Raw genomic sequence first — 20,036 nt, forward strand, 5'->3', positions numbered from 1 at the left:
AGTTCAGGGGATTGAGAGACACGCCGTGAGTTGTGAATCTCCAGAATTTGTTGGTCTATTTACGCCACTCCACGGTTTGCTTCGCACAAATGGCTTCTCGCCCTCAACCTCCCCGTTATTTTTAAGAACTTCCTCGATTTGCACATTAATTGCCCATTAAAGTTAGGGCTTGTACTTACCAGCATAAGTACCTTTTTAACGACGTGATAATTGGTAATGCAGTGCCAATAAACCAACTGGCAAGTTCTGGTGATTCGCAACTCACTGTGTATCTCTTCATCCCCTGAATTTGCTGGCTGATTTGCGGATTAATAAGTGTGCGTCATTAACACACCGTTACTGTCCCAGCAAGATCGAGCCCTGTATATCACACACTGACAATCCAGTGAGAAATATCGCATCACATCCTGATATTGACAGTGATATCATGTCTTGTAGCATCAGGTCTGTAACTGTACCTTGTAACGATACAAGAGTTGCAGGCTGTCCTGGTTTTTGCACTGGCAGTTCCGAGTGGCTGTGGTGAGACACTTTGAGTTAACACTCAAACATTCAGCTTAATTTACAGCACAAGACGTGAAAGTACAGTATTTCGACCAAAATAAGTATGACAAGGAGACGAGAGGTTCAATCCAACAATCACTGGACGGACTTCACACTTCAAACAAAACCTTTATTCGATTTCTAAAAATAAAATGTTAAAAAAAATTACAAAAAACTAATGGGTGTTCTTTAACATTCTACAGATTATCTGGTACTGACATCGTAACTAAAGCCCCCTAAAGATAGCCCTTAGTAACTAGCAATGCTTCACATCCATCATTGTACATTCTTCTAATCTGGCTCCAGAGTTACCCATACCGCTGCTGGGCTAACTCAAATTACAGCGTCAGCTCTGTTACCAAATATCCCACCAAATTTGCACTGACGGCTACTGGTGCATGGAATGAACTGGGATAGACAGAGTGAACTACAAATGGGCAGATGGACCCGGCCCAGGGTCCTCTCGTCCCCAGTAATAAGCTGAAAGTCCTTGATCCTGGGACTTGGTGCAAATAGGGGAACTATTCACTTGCCCTGTGCTATCTGGAAATAGAGAAAGGAAATATGAGGGAGAGAAAGAGAGAGAGAGAGCGGAGAGAGAGAATGAAAGGTGAGAAAGGGAGAGGTAAGCGAGAGAGAAAGTGAGAGGTAATAGAGAGACAAAGGGAGGTAGGAGGGAGAGAAGGAAAGAACTATACCCTAGTGAGAATCAGGGCCTGTGGAACTATACCTTTGGGAGAGGAGGGAAGAATATTGGAGAAATAAGAAAATAGTCACATGAACATTAAGTCAAAATAAAAATAAAGAATGTAAGAAATCTCACAACCATGATCACACTATCACCATCCCAACCACCACCATCCCAACCACCACCGTCCCAAACACCACCGTCCCAACCACCACCGTCCCACCCATCACCATCCCATCCATCACCATCCCAACCACCACCGTCCCAACCACCACCGTCCCACCCATCACCATCCCAATCACCACCATCCCACCCATCACCATCCCACCCATCACCATCCCAATCACCACCATCCCACCCATCACCATCCCAACCATCACCATCCCACCCATCACCATCCCAACCATCACCATCCCAACCACCACCATCCCACCCATCACCATCCCAACCATCACCATCCCAATCACCACCATCCCACCCATCACCATCCCAACCATCACCATCCCACCCATCACCATCCCAATCACCACCATCCCAACCATCACCATCCCAACCATCACCATCCCAACCACCACCATCCCACCCATCACCATCCCACCCATCACCATCCCACCCACCACCATCCCACCCATCACCATCCCACCCATCACCATCCCAACCATCACCATCCCACCCATCACCATCCCAACCATCACCATCCCAATCACCACCATCCCACCCATCACCATCCCAACCATTACCATCCCACCCATCACCATCCCAACCATCACCATCCCAACCACCACCATCCCACCCATCACCATCCCACCCATCACCATCCCACCCATCACCATCCCACCCATCACCATCCCAACCATCACCATCCCAACCATCACCATCCCAACCATCACCATCCCAACCACCACCATCCCACCCATCACCATCCCAACCATCACCATCCCAATCACCACCATCCCACCCATCACCATCCCAACCATCACCATCCCACCCATCACCATCCCAACCATCACCATCCCAATCACCACCATCCCAACCATCACCATCCCAACCATCACCATCCCAACCACCACCATCCCACCCATCACCATCCCACCCATCACCATCCCACCCACCACCATCCCACCCATCACCATCCCAACCATCACCATCCCACCCATCACCCATCCCACCCATCACCATCCCAACCATCACCCATCCCACCCTTGGGTTACTAGGCAGCTCTCTTCTTTGTATAGTCCTGTATACAGTTTTGGAAAAATGCAGTTGTGTTGCACTTGGGTTTAAACAGAATGATGTAACACTTAGGGAGGAAATATGCAGCCACAATTCCATACAAGCTGAGGAGAGTAGCCAGGGCCTGGGCCATGGGGAGATGTTTCTTAAAACCTGAGATGACGATGAGAATGAAGCAGCTCCAGGAGACGATGAACAGGACCATGCTGAAGGAGATGCACTTGGCCTCGTTGTAATTCTTTGGCAAATCTTTTCCCAAGAAAGCAAAGACAAAACAGAGCAAGCTCAGCACACCGATGTAAACAAAACCCAACATTAATATTGTGAGGTCATTGTCTGTGGTGCACAGTGGGAACATTTCCCTTTGAGAAAGGCGATAGTTAATCACAGTCACTACAGGCTGTTGGACCATCCATACAGAACAATGGATGACTGAAAGACTTGTGCTTCCAACCACAAACACATACTGCCCATTGTATTTAACCCAGTAATCATAGGCCTTAGGCAACTTGGTGGCCATTTTAAATATACACACTATTTGAAAAGATCTGACGAATATACAAGCCAGACAGGCCGTGAAGCTCACGGTAAAGAGAGGCCACCTCACGCTGCAGGCCATGTTGCTTGGCTTACCAATGAAGAGGAACACACTGCAGCAGCCACATGCCAACGAGACCAGCATAAGAAAACACAGCTTTCCCCCCGCAGCCTTGACAACGGGAGTGTTGAGGTAAAGGATGAAGATCAGGGTGATCCCGGTGGTTACTAAGAGTCCGGCGCCTGACATCACTGACAACACAATGGAAACACTGCTGTCCCATCGTAGGTAAGTCATGGACCTGTTGTAGCAGGTCAGGCTCTTCTCAGGTGACCACTGGTCCAAAGAACAGGCCTCACATTCTGTAAAAATGACAACAGGTTAAATCTGCAGCATTCGCTACCTGTCCGTCCAGCACAGTCCCTCCCCCTGAAATATGTAACCTTTGGCTGTCAGCTTGCAGCGCATAAGAGGCCATTTGGCCCATCATGTCCGTGCCGGCATGCGGGAACAGGACCTTCGTTTAACTTCTAATCTGAAAGACGGCACCTCTGACAGTACAGCACTCCCTCCTTGTAACGTTAGTCTAGATCATGGGCTCAGACCTTGGAGTGGAACTTGACCAGCAACCTTCTGACTCAGGCGAGAGTGTGACCAGCTGAGCCAAGCTGACACAGCCAACCAGAGGGAGTCTTCAAGATGTGGCTACTCACAGTGACCCCTGTTATTAGCTTTCTGCCATTTCACTGATACTCCAAGGTGAAACTCCCCCTTCCTGACCCAATCTTCAGATCTCAGTAGAATGATTATGTTGTACAAACCAGCATTCACTTGGGAGGTCCCTGCAGGACAGTTTTCACACAAGAAGCAGCAGGGGTGAAACCCATCCCGTCTCTTCCTCTGGCCTGGTTCACATTCCCTGGAGCAATTCGACGTAGGGACCTGTTTAAACAAGTTAACCAGTAGTCAATCTCTAACCCGGATGTAGGCCCATGTGTGTGATGTGGATCTCAGCCCGAGGGCTTAGCATCGTCCTTCTATCATGGCCAATTTATATCTTGTGCTGACCCAGGAAGTAGGACACAGTGACAGCCTTGAGAGTGGTCCCTGGTCTGGGGGTTGCCAACTCTGGTTGGACGTATTCCTGAAGGTTTCATCACACGACCTCCTGCCTCCATCCGCCCAGCCCCGCCCCCCCCCCTTCCAATGGTAGCCGACACGTCCATCCTCACAATGCCCCGCCTTCCTCATGACTGATTCGAAAGTGAAATTACAATTACCCAATCAGATGATTCTTGACTGTCGGTCAAACAGCCTTTTTATTCCCATCTGCAATATTTTGAAAACCAATAATCAGAAGTGTTCAAAGAAAATGTGAAAAACACACGATTTTTTTTAATGTCCCTATCATTTTTCTCCTGGGTTTTTGCTCCCAGCGGTGCCCTGGAGATTAACCCTCAATTCCTGGCCAATCCTAGAGAGTTCACAACCCAAGCCTGGCCTTGAATTACTGGACCTGGTGAGGGCTGTCCTGCGTCTACAAACTTCACCTTGCTGGTAATCAATAATGCAGACGTAGTGAATGATTAGATTCAGTATTGATCAGGCAGTTTTATCAATGGTGGGGCCTTCCAGCCAACTAACATGATCCCCAAACGAGCACCAGAGAACGGTCAGGTGCCCAGGCCCATCAACACTCCCTCACTTCGGATTGGTTTGAATATATCTCACTCTTAAACATAACCCCAGCTCCAGGTAGAATCATAGAACCATAGAAAAGATACAGCACAGAAAGGGGCCATTCGGCCCATCGTGTCCGCGCCGGCTCGAAGAACAACCAGGTGCCCATTCTAATCCCACCTTCCAGCACTCGGTCCGTAGCCCTGCAGCTTACAGCACTTTAGGTGCAGGTCCAGGTACTTTTTAAAAGAGTTGAGGGTCCCTGCCTCTACCACCAATTCAGGCAGCGAATTCCATACACCCACCACCCTCTGGGTAAAAAAGAATTTCCTCATGTCCCCTCTAATCCTTCCGCCAATCAGATTAAATCTATGTCCTCTAGTTCTTGAACTCTCTGCTAGGGGAAACAGGTACTTCCTGTCTACTCTATCTGGGCCCCTCATAATTTTGTACACCTCAATCAAGTCTCCCCTCAGCCTTCTCATCTCCTCGTAGCTGCAATTTTCAAGCTCTGGTAACATTCTTGTAAATCTTCTCTGCACTCTCTCCAGAGCAATTACGTCCTTCCTGTAATGTGGTGACCAGAACTGCACACAATACTCCAGCTGTGGCCTTACCAGCGTTTTATACAGTTCCATCATTATATCCCTGCTTTTGTATTCTATATCTCGGCTAATAACGGAGAGCATTCCGTATGCCTTCTTCACAACCTTATCTACCTGTACTGCCACCTTCAGGGACCTGTGCACATGCACTCCAAGGCCTCTCACTTCCTCTCCCCCTCTCAATATATTCCCGTTTACTGCATATTCCCTTTTACTGTTTGCCCTCCCTAAGTGCATTACCTCACACCTCTCCGGGTTGAACTCCATTTGCCATTTTTCCGCCCACTCCACCAACCCATTGATATCTTCTTGGAGTCTACAGCTATCCTAGTCACTATCAACTACACGGCCAATTTTTGTGTCATCTGCAAATTTGCCAATCATGCCCCCTACATTCAAGTCCAAATCATTAATATATATCACAAACAGCAAGGGACCCAACACTGAGCCCTGTGGCACACCACTGGAAACGGATTTCCATTCACAAAGACATCCATCGACTTTTACCCTTTGTTTCCTGTTACTGAGCCAATTTTGGATCCAATTCGCCACATTTCCCTGTATCCCATGGGCTTTTACCTTTCTGACCAGTCTGCCATGTGGGACCTCGTCAAATGCCCTACTAAAATCCATGTAGACAACATCCACTGCACTACCCTCATCAATCCTCCTCGTCACTTCCTCAAAGAATTCAATCAGATTTGTAAGGCATGACCTTCCCTGAACAAATCCATGCTGACTATCCCTGATTAAACCATGCCTTTCCAAGTGACAGTTTATCCGATCTCTCAGTATTGATTCTAATAGTTTGCCCACCACCGAGGTAAGACTGACCGGCCTATAATTGTTCAGCCTTTCCCTCGTACCCTTTTTAAACAATGGTACTACGTTTGCAGTCTTCCAGTCCTCCGGTACCTCCCCTGTATCTAGTGAGGATTGGAAAATGATCCTCAGAGCATCCGCTATTTCCTCCCTGGCTTCCTTCAATAGCCCAGGAAACAATCCATCCGGCCCTGGTGACTTATCAACTTTCAAGGATTCCAGTCCCTCTAGTACTTCCTCTCTCGTTATGTTTACCTTATCCAATATTTCACACCTCTCCTCTTTTACTACTACGTCCAGATCATCCCTTTCCTTTGTGAATACGGGGACAAAATAATCATTTAAAACCCTACCCACATCCTCTGCTTCTACACACAAGTTACCTTTATCATCCCTGATAGGTCCCACCTTTTTCTTAGCTATCCTCTTGTTCTTAATAAAACATCTTTGGGTTTTCTTTAATCTTACTAGCTAATATTTTTTCATGCCCTCTCTTTGCTTTCCTTATTTCCTTTTTTACGTCATCCTTGTATTTTCTATACTCCTCTGGGCTTTCTGCAGTATTTAGTTTTCTGTGACAATCATAAGTTTTCTTTTTCTGCTTTATCTTGCCCCGTATACTTCTAGACAACCAGGGGGCTCTAAATTTCGCAGTGCCACCCTTTTTTTGTTTTAAGGGGTTTCTGATTTGCCTCACACTTCTGGACCATAAATCTCACTCCTAACATCTCCCTCATGCTGACAGTTCTACTTTCACCATTCTCCGAGGCACCTGTTAGGAGCCTGGTGTCTACCTGATTCAGGGACTGAAGGTGTGCCAGGGTAGCGGAGGTTGGGAGTGTCAGAGATTTTTGTCTTTGCCGGCCGTTCAGATCTGTACCATGATAAAGTTTAATCACAGATCGTCAGAGATAAAATTTAGCCCCCTGTTTCCCGTTAATATCCTGAACTGCTGAAAATAACAGATCTTGGTGTTCTGATTGGGATTTATCCACCAATGAGGCAATAACTCTTAAAACAGGCTTTTTCAAAGCTCTAAAGGATGCACAAAATTCAAACAGGACAAGTGAGTAAGAAATGTAACCACAAACAAAAACTCAGTTGCCCAGGCTTCCTGGGCTAGAATTCCCAGGGTTTGCAGGCCGTAATTAGACCAGGGGCTGGAGTTTGGACCCAGGATGAACGTTGTTATTGTCCCTGATTGCAAGTTCCACTGGCTCACTGTCACCATTTTATCGACTTCAAAATCCTCAGATCCTTCTTCAGACCCCTCCATATCCCCACTCCACACTGCCCCAACAATCTCCTTCCACCCTAAGTCCCTCCCCTACCCCACTTCTCTTCTGGCCTTTGGTTTATTGTGTCCCGCTCCACCCTCTTCTGTGCTACTGGTGGACAAGCCCTCAGCCATCGCAGCCTTTCGCCTCACTACCTCACTCTCTCCTCCTTCGAACGTTTGCTCAAAAACTATCTCTTTGGCCAAGGGCAACCTCTCTCCTACTTCCTGCTCGGCGTCCATCACCTGCTCTGTGACTTGCTGCAGGAGATTTCCTTACATGAAAGACCCTGTATAAATAGAAGCTGTTGTTATGGAGCAGACCAAGACTCACCCCTACCCAAGCCTACATGTGAAAGATCGCAGATGGAGACAGCCGGGACAATTAAAGCAGACACCGATTAACGTGGACCGTGGAATGCGACTGTTTGCAGCTTTGGGTTGGACAGGGAACAATGAATTCCAAGATTAAAAGAGATAATTTACCGTTCCCACTGCAGAATTCCATTTGATCAGGGATTGGTTGATGGTGAGTCGGCCTGGGCTGGGTGTGTAGGATCCAATCACTTTATAGGGCAAGCTTCCATTTTCAGTGTCCCACACAATCACTTCATAACCCATCGAAGGGTTTCCATTCTCATCAAAATAAATCAGGTTGTTGTGAAGAGTGAAGTTTACTCTTTTCAAACTCTCCAGCAGCTGAAAGAAAATTAGAATTATGAAAGTCTGTCTGGTCCCCGTTGGTGGTACTGTGTCCTGAATAGAATCGAAGAGAAACCATCTCTTTCACAAGGAGATGACCCAATGAGTGACAGTATCACCTCCAGGACACTGCTGAATGTGTGTGTGTTCATATATACATGTATGCGTGTCGCTATGTAGGCATGTGTGTGTACAAACATGTGTGTGCATCCGTGTATGGCTGTTAGTATGTGTCCACACATGTGTGCTTATGTGTCTGTGTACATGTTGATGCATGTGTATGTGAGAGTATGCGTGTGTGCTTGCATGTACATGTGCTCATGTGTAAGTGAGAGCATGTGCATGCACACACATGTGCTTGTGTGTCTGTGTATGAGTGCATGTGCAAACACACACACTCATGTGTCTGTGCATGTGAGAGTATGTGTGTATGCATGCATGTACATGTGCTCATGTGTAAGTGAGAGCATGTGCATGCACACACATGTGCTCATGTGTAAGTGAGAACATGTGCATGCACACACATGTGCTTGTGTGTATGTGAGAGCATGTGTGTGCACACACATGTGTTTGTGTGTCTGTGGCCCAAATACCTTATACGTTGGGTGACTCAAAACAGTTTTTCTCCTTAAAAAGTCTTTGGTTCAGTCCCTGGTCTGAGTTAGCAAATCTGAGCTGGGGCAGCAGGAGGGGATATAATGGGGCTTCAGTGCTCCGGAGCTGGGGGACAATCAGCGGCCTTCCTGCTCCTGACTACTGACCAGTGGCCCCTGATGGAGAGTGTGTGTGTGTGTGGATGTCGGACGAGGCCAGTATCAGGCTCTGCTAGAATGCCCTCCATCAACAAATATCCTACTGGCACTTACTGTCCGGGCTCACAGTACGGTAGTGTAGTGGTTATGTTACTGGGCTAGTACTCCAGAGAAAGCAAATTTAAATCCCACCATGACACTTTGAGAATTTGAATTCAGTTTTAAAAATCTAGAAATTAAAAAGTTGGTGTCAGTAAAAGTGACCAAGAAGCTGTCGGATTGTAGTAAAAACCCAACTTCTTTAATGTCCTTTAGAGGAGGAAACCTGCCATCCTTACTCGGCCTGGGCCTATATGTGACTCCAGCCCCTCACCAACGTGGTTGACTCATAATTGTCCTCTGAAATGACCGAGCAAGCCCCTCAGTTGTACAAGTCTCCACCTAACAGCACTGTGGGAGAACCTTCACCACACGGACTGCAGCGGTTCAAGAAGGCGGCCCATCACCACCTTCTCAAGGGGCAATTAGGGATGGCCAATAAATGCCGGCTTTGAACCATGAAAGATGACCTCTTAGGATAGTTAACCATTCCTTCAGAACCTAAATCCCACCCAGAATCCGTGCTTTCAGGAAGCAGAGAGAGCGAGAGTTGGGAATATTATTTCAACTGTATTCTCAGTAAGGTACCACATGAAGTGCTGACCTGAGATGGTAAGAATATTCTAGACTTGTCACAGGATCCTGAGTCGCACTGCAGGAGATGGTGCAGAGCATGAGCAACTGCATACATGGCAGAATACACATTAAAGGAGATACCCCAACCTGAAGGTCCCAAAATAGTCTGAAGACTGGCAGAAGTGAAGTGACGACACTCAGTGCAGATCTGAGCACAGTTCTCCTGGGCGCTGATGTTGCTGTTTGCTGCTTTCCTCGCTGAGGTTGAATGATCCTGATCAATCACTGGATTCTGGGCAGCAATTGCTTTAGCTACAAATTCTCCAAAACCGGGCATTGGTCCCCGTTTGACTGAAATGCCCAAGAAAGTGCCAGTCTTTTTAACATTAGGTATTTCTGAAATGATTCCCTCCTCAGAAACAGACTCGCTTAGAATCCACGTTTTACCCGTGATATTCCCGTCAACCGCTGCTTGAAAGAATGTTCGAGCAGAGATTAAGTCAGAAAACAGAACAATCACGTTGGGGTTGCTACGGCCGATGTGGGTGATCATTTTGCTGACTGCATGCTCTGATGTAGTCTCATGATCGTGGATTATGCCCTGGTATGCCACGCAGATCCCCCTCGTAGAAGCTAACTCTATCACCCTGTGTTTTCCATCTTGACCATATTGATTATCACTTGCAATAACAGAGATCCAGTTCCAGCCAAACCTCTGGATTAATAAAACCATCGCCTCCACTTGATTGCGGTCACTTGGAATGGTCCGGAAAAATGACGGGAAGAGGACTTTGTCACTCAGTTTCTCATTGGAGGCCCCATAGCTGATCTGGAATGGAAAACCACGGCTACTTAAATCTTTTGATCGCTGGAAACAAGTTCAGAATCACAAATGCACCCCCAGGGTCTTTTATAGACAATATTTTTCAGTGGCCAATGACTGCATCACTAGCTGATTATAGATCTTACCGTCATTCAGCCTTAATCCAGCTTCGTCTATCCATGCTGGACTTATAAAGTACCCCTGTAACCTGTACAAAATATAAACTAACCTGACTCTCCGGTGCTGTACTGAGGGAGTGCAGCACTGCTGGAGGTGCAGATCTGGGGTTGTCTGCCATGCAGTGGCTCGGGTTGGGGATGGAAGGTCCCATGTTGATATTGGAAGGACAGGGAGTTCTCCCTGCACCCAGCCAACAATCTCCCACAACCAACACCACCAAATAAACAGGTTAACAGGTCATCCATCTCAGTGCTCCTATGGGATCCTGTTATCCAGGGTTATGGCTGCAGTACTTGTTTTACATAACTGTCACTATACTACAGAATTATTCCTTGTACACAAAATGTTTCCCGACGTGCCTGAGACGTGATAAGGCACAAAATAAACACAAGCTTTTCTTTCTACAACAATTTTATTTTTGGAATAAAAACAGAAAATGCTGGAAACACTCGGCAGGTCAGGCAGCGTCCGTGGAGAGAGAAACAGAGTTAATGTTTCAGGTCGATGACCTTTCATCAGAACTGGAAGAAGTTAGAGATTTAACCATTTATAAGCAAGTACGGAGCCAGAGAAAAGTGGGGGGAGGAGGAAAGAACAAAGGGAAAGGTCTGTGATAGGGTTTAAAAACAGTTAAATCTCTAACTTCTTCCAGTTCTGATGAAAGGTCTTTGACCTGAAACATTAACACTGTTTCTCTCTCCACAGACGCTGCCTGACCTGCTGAGTATTTCTAGCATTTTCTGTTTTTATTCCAGATTTCCAGCATCCACAGTATTTTGCTTTAATTTTATTTTTGGTATATTTTTGTGCCCTTCAAGGAGAGAGATGTTTACGCTGGGGAATGGAATATTTTTCGTTTAGGACACCCATTGTTAGCATCAGGCAGTCCTGGGCCAAGTCGAGATAGCACAGTCAGATGCTGAATAACACTCTCCCTCTCCGCTCCCCCAACAATGCAACTCAGTTTGAAACACATGGGCAGCCCTGACACCTACAGTCTGAAGTTTCTGCTTCCCACGCCAGCGATCCTTAGCCCCGGCTCAGATTCCCAATTTCGTACCAATTTGCCCAAATCTTGGCCAGTTCTGTGCTGTGGCCCCTGCATGCTAGGAACTGGATTGAATCTGCCCCAAACTCATTTCCTTCAGGACCTGCAGATCTAGCAAACAAAACTTTCATCCCAGTAGTCTAGACAAACTCAAACCCAGCTCCAAAGATGAAGCATAATGCAGTGACCCCTCCATATCACCCGCCCCTGCGTGTGGCAACCTTACTGAAAAGATCAGATGGATTACATACAAACATACAAAGAGAGTCAGAATAGCCCATCAGGCCCATCCATGTTCACCCAATCATGTGATGATCCAACTCATGCCTCAGTCTCCTCAACTTCTGGTAACATTAACTCCTGGGGGTAGAGAGAGATCTGGGACCTATTCAGGACAACCTGGGGAACTCGTCCCCAAATACCGACAGCAATCTAGCAAACTCCAGGAGATTATTGTCAGTCTTGTGCTCACTGTTACCTCATTTGCTAACCAACCCAGAGTGTTAGAATCCAATGGAAAATCAATATTTGGAAAATTCTTAGGACATTTGTCTCTCCATTTCCCCCCTTCACCGTTGGACCATTGAAATCCTCCCACAGTCTGATATTCGTCAACTTTCATATCCAGAATTTATGTCAGGAGCGGAAACTAAACTGGGCTGAGGAAGGTCTCCTCCTCTCCACCTCCCCGCCTCTCCTCCTCTCCGCCTCTCCTCCTCTCCGCCTCCCCGCCTCTCCGCCTCTCCTCCTCTCCGCCTCTCCTCCTCTCCACCTCCCCGCCTCTCCTCCTCTCCGCCTCTCCTCCTCTCCACCTCCCCGCCTCCCCGCCTCTCCTCCTCTCCGCCTCTCCGCCTCTCCTCCTCTCCGCCTCTCCTCCTCTCCTCCTCTCCGCCTCTCCTCCTCTCCGCCTCTCCTCCTCTCCACCTCCCCGCCTCCCCGCCTCTCCTCCTCTCCGCCTCTCCGCCTCTCCTCCTCTCCGCCTCTCCTCCTCTCCTCCTCTCCGCCTCTCCGCCTCTCCTCCTCTCCGCCTCTCCTCCTCTCCACCTCCCCGCCTCCCCGCCTCTCCGCCTCTCCTCCTCTCCGCCTCTCCGCCTCTCCTCCTCTCCGCCTCTCCTCCTCTCCTCCTCTCCGCCTCTCCTCCTCTCCGCCTCTCCTCCTCTCCTCCTCTCCGCCTCTCCGCCTCCCCGCCTCTCCTCCTCTCCGCCTCCCCGCCTCTCCTCCTCTCCACCTCCCCGCCTCTCCGCCTCTCCTCCTCTCCTCCTCTCCGCCTCTCCTCCTCTCCGCCTCTCCTCCTCTCCTCCTCTCCGCCTCTCCGCCTCCCCGCCTCTCCTCCTCTCCGCCTCCCCGCCTCTCCTCCTCTCCGCCTCTCCTCCTCTCCGCCTCTCCTCCTCTCCGCCTCTCCTCCTCTCCGCCTCCCCGCCTCTCCTCCTCTCCACCTCCCCGCCTCTCCGCCTCTCCTCCTCTCCGCCTCTCCTCCTCTCCTCCTCTCCTCCTCTCCGCCTCTCCGCCTCCCCGCCTCTCCACCTCCCCGCCTCTCCTCCTCTCCTCCTCTCCTCCTCTCCGCCTCTCCGCCTCCCCGCCTCTCCTCCTCTCCGCCTCTCCTCCTCTCCGCCTCTCCGCCTCTCCTCCTCTCCGCCTCTCCGCCTCTCCTCCTCTCCGCCTCCCCGCCTCTCCTCCTCCCCGCCTCTCCGCCTCTCCTCCTCTCCGCCTCTCCTCCTCTCCGCCTCTCCTCCTCTCCGCCTCCCCGCCTCTCCTCCTCCCCGCCTCTCCGCCTCTCCTCCTCTCCGCCTCTCCTCCTCCCCGCCTCTCTTCTTCTCCGCCTCTCTTCTTCTCCGCCTCTCCTCTTCTCCGCCTCTCCTCTTCTCCTCCTCTCCGCCTCCCCGCCTCTCCTCCTCCCCGCCTCTCCGCCTCTCCTCCTCTCCGCCTCTCCTCCTCTCCGCCTCTCCTCCTCTCCGCCTCTCCGGCTCTCCTCCTCCCCGCCTCTCTTCTTCTCCGCCTCTCTTCTTCTCCGCCTCTCCTCTTCTCCGCCTCTCCTCTTCTCCGCCTCCCCGCCTCTCCTCCTCTCCGCCTCTCTCTCCACCATTAAGACGCTCCTTAAAACCTACATCTTTGACCTGTCCTAATATATCTTTATGTGGTTCAGTGTTAAATTTACTTTGATAATTGCTCCTGTGAAGAGCCTTGGGGCGTTTTTACCAGGTTAACAGTGAATGCAAGTTGTTCTTGTTGAGATGGACATTCTTCCCCGTCCCCCCAGTTTCCTATCCTGCAGTCCCAAAGACAGTTAGTCTTTACAGGGTGTGGTTCCATGGACACCTGGGGCCCTCTGGTACCTCACTCAAGTGATCATTTTTTATTACCTAGACAGTGAGTGTTGCTGGGCTATTCAACTATAAAAGGCATAACAACCAATTCCAAACACTCTTCTGCAGGATCACTGAATAGCGATCAGGGGTGGGAACCCTAGCTGGCCTTTCCCTCCATGTAGTCCTGGAATCCTGAGTCCAATTGTAGCAGCCCCTTACCACAGCCACCATAGCTGAGATCAGAAAACTCAGCACAAACCAAGGGAATGCGCCTGGGGGGAGGGAGGTCTCCTGGTCTGTACCTGGGGGGGTGGGGGGAGGGAGGTCTCCTGGTCTGTACCTGGGGGAGGGAGGTCTCGTGGTCTGTATCTGGGGGAGAGGGAGATCTCTAGGTCTGTACCTGGGGGAGAGGGAGGTCTCTAGGTCTGTATCTGGGGGAGAGGGAGGTCTCATGGTCTGTATCTGGGGGAGAGGGAGGTCTCGTGGTCTGTATCTGGGGGGTGGGAGGTCTCCTGGTCTGTACCTGGGGGAGAGGGAGGTCTCCAGGTCTGTATCTGGGGGAGGGAGGTCTCCAGGTCTGTAACTGGGGGAGAGGGCGGTCTCGTGGTCTGTACCTGGGGGAGAGGGAGGTCTCCAGGTCTGCTCCCGGGGGAGAGGGAGGTCTCCTGGTTTGTAGCTGGGAGGAGGGAGGTCTCCAGGTCTATACCTGGCGGGGGGTGGGGAGGGAGGTCTCCTGGTCTGTATCTGGTGGGAGGGAGGTCTCCTGGTTCATAGCTGGGCGGAAAGGGAGGTCTCCTGGTCTGTACCTGGGGGGAGGGAGGTCTCCAGGTCTGCACCCGGGGGAGAGGGAGGTCTCCTGGTCTGTAGCTGGTGGGAGGGAGGTCTCCTGGTCTGTATCTGGTGGGAGGGAGGTCTCCTGATCTGTATCTGGGGGGAGGGAGGTCTCCTGGTCTGTATCTGGTGGGAGGGAGGTCTCCTGATCTGTATCTGGTGGGAGGGAGGTCTCCTGGTCTGTATCTGGTGGGAGGGAGGTCTCCTGATCTGTATCTGGGGGGAGGGAGGTCTCCTGGTCTGTATCTGGTGGGAGGGAGGTCTCCTGGTCTGTATCTGGTGGGAGGGAGGTCTCCTGGTTCATAGCTGGGCGGAAAGGGAGGTCTCCTGGTCTGTACCTGGGGGGAGGGAGGTCTCCAGGTCTGCACCCGGGGGAGAGGGAGGTCTCCTGGTCTGTAGCTGGTGGGAGGGAGGTCTCCTGGTCTGTATCTGGGGGGAGGGAGGTCTCCTGGTCTGTATCTGGGGGGAGGGAGGTCTCCTGGTCTGTACCTGGGGGGAGGGAGGTCTCCTGGTCTGTATCTGGTGGGAGGGAGGTCTCCTGATCTGTATCTGGGGGGAGGGAGGTCTCCTGGTCTGTACCTGGTGGGAGGGAGGTCTCCTGGTCTGTATCTGGTGGGAGGGAGGTCTCCTGATCTGTATCTGGTGGGAGGGAGGTCTCCTGATCTGTATCTGGTGGGAGGGAGGTCTCCTGATCTGTATCTGGGGGGAGGGAGGTCTCCTGATCTGTATCTGGTGGGAGGGAGGTCTCCTGGTCTGTATCTGGTGGGAGGGAGGTCTCCTGATCTGTATCTGGGGGGAGGGAGGTCTCCTGGTCTGTACCTGGGGGGAGGGAGGTCTCCTGGTTCATAGCTGGGCGGAAAGGGAGGTCTCCTGATTTGTAGCTGGGGGGAGAGGGAGGTCTCCTGGTCTGTAGCTGGGCGGGGGTGGGGGGAAGGGAAGTCTCCTGTTCTGAACATCTCAACACCGCCCTCAACGATACACTTACAGAAGATATACAGTCTACGATGGATCATTTGATTATTGTCCCCATGCCAAGTCATGTCTTAAATGACAATCAGAGAGCCACCACCTTTCAATGCTCTCCATTACATTGCAGTAATGTTTACAGCCAATGATACCGGCTTCAACTGTCAAGGAAAAATGGATGGAATGTGGTCCCAAAACACCGGTAAGAATTCTGGAATCCCATGTGATAAAACGAAATTGATGTCATCAGTCACCCTGAAGCTGTAGTCCTGATAATGAAAGAGCTCAGTTGTTGGGAACGTACCTGCGGAATATGAAACAAATGAAGAACGCTTGCAATGGCTAGAGCAGCTTCAGATCCCCATGGACCCAGAATGGCTGAAACCCTCGGCCGGCAACCGACGAGACCTTGGCACTCCTCGGCTCCCCATCGGGAGTTGCCCAACGCAAAGTCGAACACTGCCTTGACATTGATGGGTGAGGCGCAGTTGTCGAAGATCAGATACCCCAGAGTTACATTGGGTAGGAGCTCGCTCGAGTTGTTTATCTCCTCCACAGCAAACCTCATCGCTTGAAAATGGCGATAACCGGCCGAGGCAAAGCTGATGGACAGAATGAGAAAAGGAAGGAAGAATTTTTACAGCACTTATCACACCCCCGCGTTGTTCTCAAAACGCTTCATAGCCAGCGGTTTAATTTTTGAGGTGTGGGTGGTGTTGTTATCTGGCCAAACCCAACAGCCAATTTGTGGACAGTAAGGAGGTGAATCAGTAGTTAATCGGTTTGGGTGGTGTTTGGTTGAGGGATGCATGTTGGCACCTGGAGAATCTTTTGCTCTTCCTCTAAATAGTATCATGGGATCTTTCACGTCTACCCAAGAGGGCAGACAGGACCTCAGTTCAATGTCTCATCTGAAAGACAACACCTCCGGCAGTGCAGCACTCCCTCAGTACTGCACTGGAGTGTCAACAGCAATAACAGCATTTATATAGCGCCTTTAACATAGTAAAACATCCAAGGAGCTTCACAGGAGCGATAATCAAACAAAATTTGACACCGAGCCACAAAAGGAGATATCCCTACAGGTGACCAAAAGCTTGGTCAAAGCTTGGTTAAGGAGCATCTGAAAGGAGGAGAGAGGGGTGGAGAAGCAGAGAGATTTAGGGAGGGAATTCCAGAGCTTAGGGCCTAGGCAGCTGAAGGCATGGTCGCCAATGGTGAAGCGATGGAAATCAGGGATGCGCAAGAGACCAGAATTGGAGGAGCGCAGAGATCTCGGAGGATTGTAGGTTCAGCCTAGATTTTGGGCTCAAGTCTTTGGGTTGGTGCTTGAACCCACGACCTTCTGACTCAGAGGTGAGAGGGCCTCCCACTGACCGTTACAAGCTCAGAGACTTCAGAACACGTTGGTGATGAACCATTGCAAGGGCAATCCATAACCCTGAAGAGAACAATTAGGTTGAAATATTGCCCTATGGAACATTAGTAACTCCTTCATTAAAACAGTAACAGAGGACTTTCTGTACAAATTCAGTAATGTGTTCATTACTGATGTTGCGCTGAGTGATTTGCACCCCCACTGATGAGGATGGTGTGTGACTGATTATTGAGTCCGCCTACTTCCACCTCCCTAACATCGCCCATCTCCACCCCTGCCTCAGCCCACCTGCTGCTGAAACCCTCATCCGTGCCTTTGTTACCTCTAGACTGGACTATTCCAATGCTCTCTGGTCGGCTTCCCATCGTCCACACTCCATAAACTTGAACTCATCCAAAACTCTGCTGCCCGTATCCTAACTCGCACCAAGTCCCGTTCACCCATCACCCCCTGTGCTCGCCGACTTACATTGGCTCCCGGTCTGGGAACACCTCGATTTTAAAATCCTCATCCTCGTGTTCAAATCCCTCCATGGCTTCGCCCCTCCTTATCTCTGTAACCTCCTACACTGGAGGCTGAGGGGAGATTAAAGTTGTTGTTGTTGTTGTTGTTGTGTGGGGCCCTGACGATGCAATGACAGCTCATGGACACTCAACATGATTAGAATTCTCTCAGTTATTTTAGCAGAACAGTACCTACACTGGTGGGGGAAGGGGGGTTACAGGGGTCTGGTACCTACACTGGGGTGGTATAGGGACCAGTGCCTATACCAGGAGACATGCTGCCCCACCGCTGTCCGAGGGTGGGGAGACCAAGTTGGATGCAACGTTTCTGCCCCCACAGAAATGCTGCAACTTTATATTCAGCACGGAGCCCCCCTCAGTTACAGAGGTTCATGGGACAGACCTGGACATGTCCCAGCTCACATATTACACCCTCTGCGTATTTATAAGGAAACAGTTTGTTGCTCACAAAGCCAATCCCAATGACACAATTTCTCAGTTGGGAATGTTATTTTTTCTGCCTCCCTCACTCTGATATTTGGCTGTGTGAATCCTGCCCACACTCTCACTACCTTTTCTTTTTTAACTTTAATTTCATGTCCTCCTATTTTCTCTCCTCCTCCCCTGAGGGCGGTCACTCTCACTGAGGTACAAGTCCCATGGTCACTCACTGTCCTCCAGCACCTTGGTCAAGTGACCACTCCTGATGTGTGAGTGTTGATGGGGTGTTAGATCACGCAGAGAATCATAGCCCTGTCCTCACCCAGTACCCTTAGGAACATGGGAACAGGGGGAGGCCATTCAGCCCATCAAGCCTGTTCCTCCATTCAATTGGATCATGGCTGATTTGTATCTTAACTCCATCTACCTGCCCTGGTTCCGTATCCCTTAATACCCCGGCCTAACGAAAATCTATCAACCTCAGTTTTAAAATGTTCAATTGACCCCCAGCCTCAACAGCTTTTTGGGGGAGAGAGTTCCAGATTTCCACTCCCCTTTGTGTGAAGAAGTGCTTCCTGACATCACCCCTGAACGGACAGGCTCTAATTTTAAGGTTCTGCCCCCTTGTTCTGGACTCCCCCCACCAGAGGAAATAGTTTCTCTCTATCTACCCTATCATCTCCTTTAATCATCTTAAACACCTCAATTAGATCACCCCTTAATCTTCTAATCTCGAGGGAATACAAGCCTAGTCTATCCAACCTGTCCGCGTAATTTAACCCTTTTAGCCCCGGTATTATTCTGGTGAATCTGCGCTGCACCCCCTCCAAGGTCAATCTATCCTTCCTGAGGTGCGGTGCCCAGAAATGAAGGCAGTGTCTTCAGACGGGATCTAACCAGAGCTTTATATAACTGAAATGTAACTTCCACCCCTCTGTATTCCAGACCCCATGAGATAAAGGCCAACATTCCATTAGCCTTTTGAATTTTTTTGTAACTGTTCACTAGTTTTTAGTGATTTCTGTACTTGGACCCCTAAATCTCTCTGCTCATCCACAGTTCCGAGCTTCTCACCATTTAGAAAATACTCTGATTTATAAGGGGTTATTTGTAACATTCAACCAGTGTCCCACTGGAGATCAGCTAACTCGACACAGACTCGGGATTGAACCTGCGACTTTCTAGTCTGAATCATTTTAAGTTTACTAAAACAAGCAAGTTTGCTCGAAGGGTACGGTAGTGTTAGTGGTTATGTTACTGGACGAATAGTCCAGAGAATGTCAGTCCCGCGGCAGTTTAAAACAAAATCTGGAAATAAAAATCTAAAAGTGGCCGTGAAGCTGTTGGATTGTCGTTAAAAACCCAACTGGCTCACTGATGCCCTTTAGGGAGGGAAACCTAATTTGATCTGGTCTATCTGCGCCTCCTGTCCCACATCAACTTGGTTGGCCCTTAACTGACCAAACAAACCACTCAGTTGTATTAAACTACAAAACCATCACCACTGCCTTCTCAGGGCAACTAGGAATGGGCAATAAATGCCAGCCTTGCCAGTGACGCCCACATCCCATGAATGAATTTTTAAAAATATAACAATGGAACTTCTTACCTTTTACATTTGGGAGTTTTAGGCTTGTCCGGATGATATTGTGCATCAAAGTGAATACTGAACAAACCGCCAGTGATGTAGTCTCCGGGCAACTCGAACTCTGTCCAAGGACTGTCCGAATCTCCCCCTTCGGTCCCAGAGTGTCCTGGTGCATGGGCAATCAGAACAAGTAACACAATGAGCAGCATTGTTAATCAGTACAAACCATTCACTCAGGCTCTGGTATTAACAGTCACTCAACATGCAGAGTTCAATGACGGGCAAAAAAAAGAAAATCCACTCGTTTAATAATGGAACATTTGCAAATTATCTGTGAACTACAAACAGACAGGTAACTATGCAAACAAGGCATGGCCGCCCACAGTAATCTGAATCCAGCTCCAACTCACCAAGACCAACCTCATCTTACCCACTTGCTCACCATACTCCTCAATTTC

At 49.6% G+C, this 20,036-nt stretch overlaps 1 protein-coding gene across 1 annotated transcript; it reads right to left on the minus strand.

The window, feature by feature from the left end:
- Window positions 1-2,441: 2,441 nt before the first annotated feature.
- LOC137342777 (taste receptor type 1 member 1-like) lies at window positions 2,442-19,787 on the minus strand. The gene is made up of 6 exons (XM_068006955.1): window positions 19,600-19,787; window positions 15,973-16,270; window positions 9,543-10,343; window positions 7,872-8,084; window positions 3,824-3,944; window positions 2,442-3,364 (listed from the first exon to the last, which is right to left on the minus strand). The coding sequence occupies exons 1-6, from the start codon at window positions 19,785-19,787 to the stop codon at window positions 2,442-2,444; spliced, it is 2,544 nt and encodes an 847-aa protein (XP_067863056.1).
- Between the last annotated feature and the right edge of the window lie 249 nt (window positions 19,788-20,036).

The sequence above is a fragment of the Heptranchias perlo genome, chromosome 26, assembly GCF_035084215.1.
Source record: "Heptranchias perlo isolate sHepPer1 chromosome 26, sHepPer1.hap1, whole genome shotgun sequence".
Lineage (NCBI taxonomy): Eukaryota > Metazoa > Chordata > Chondrichthyes > Hexanchiformes > Hexanchidae > Heptranchias > Heptranchias perlo.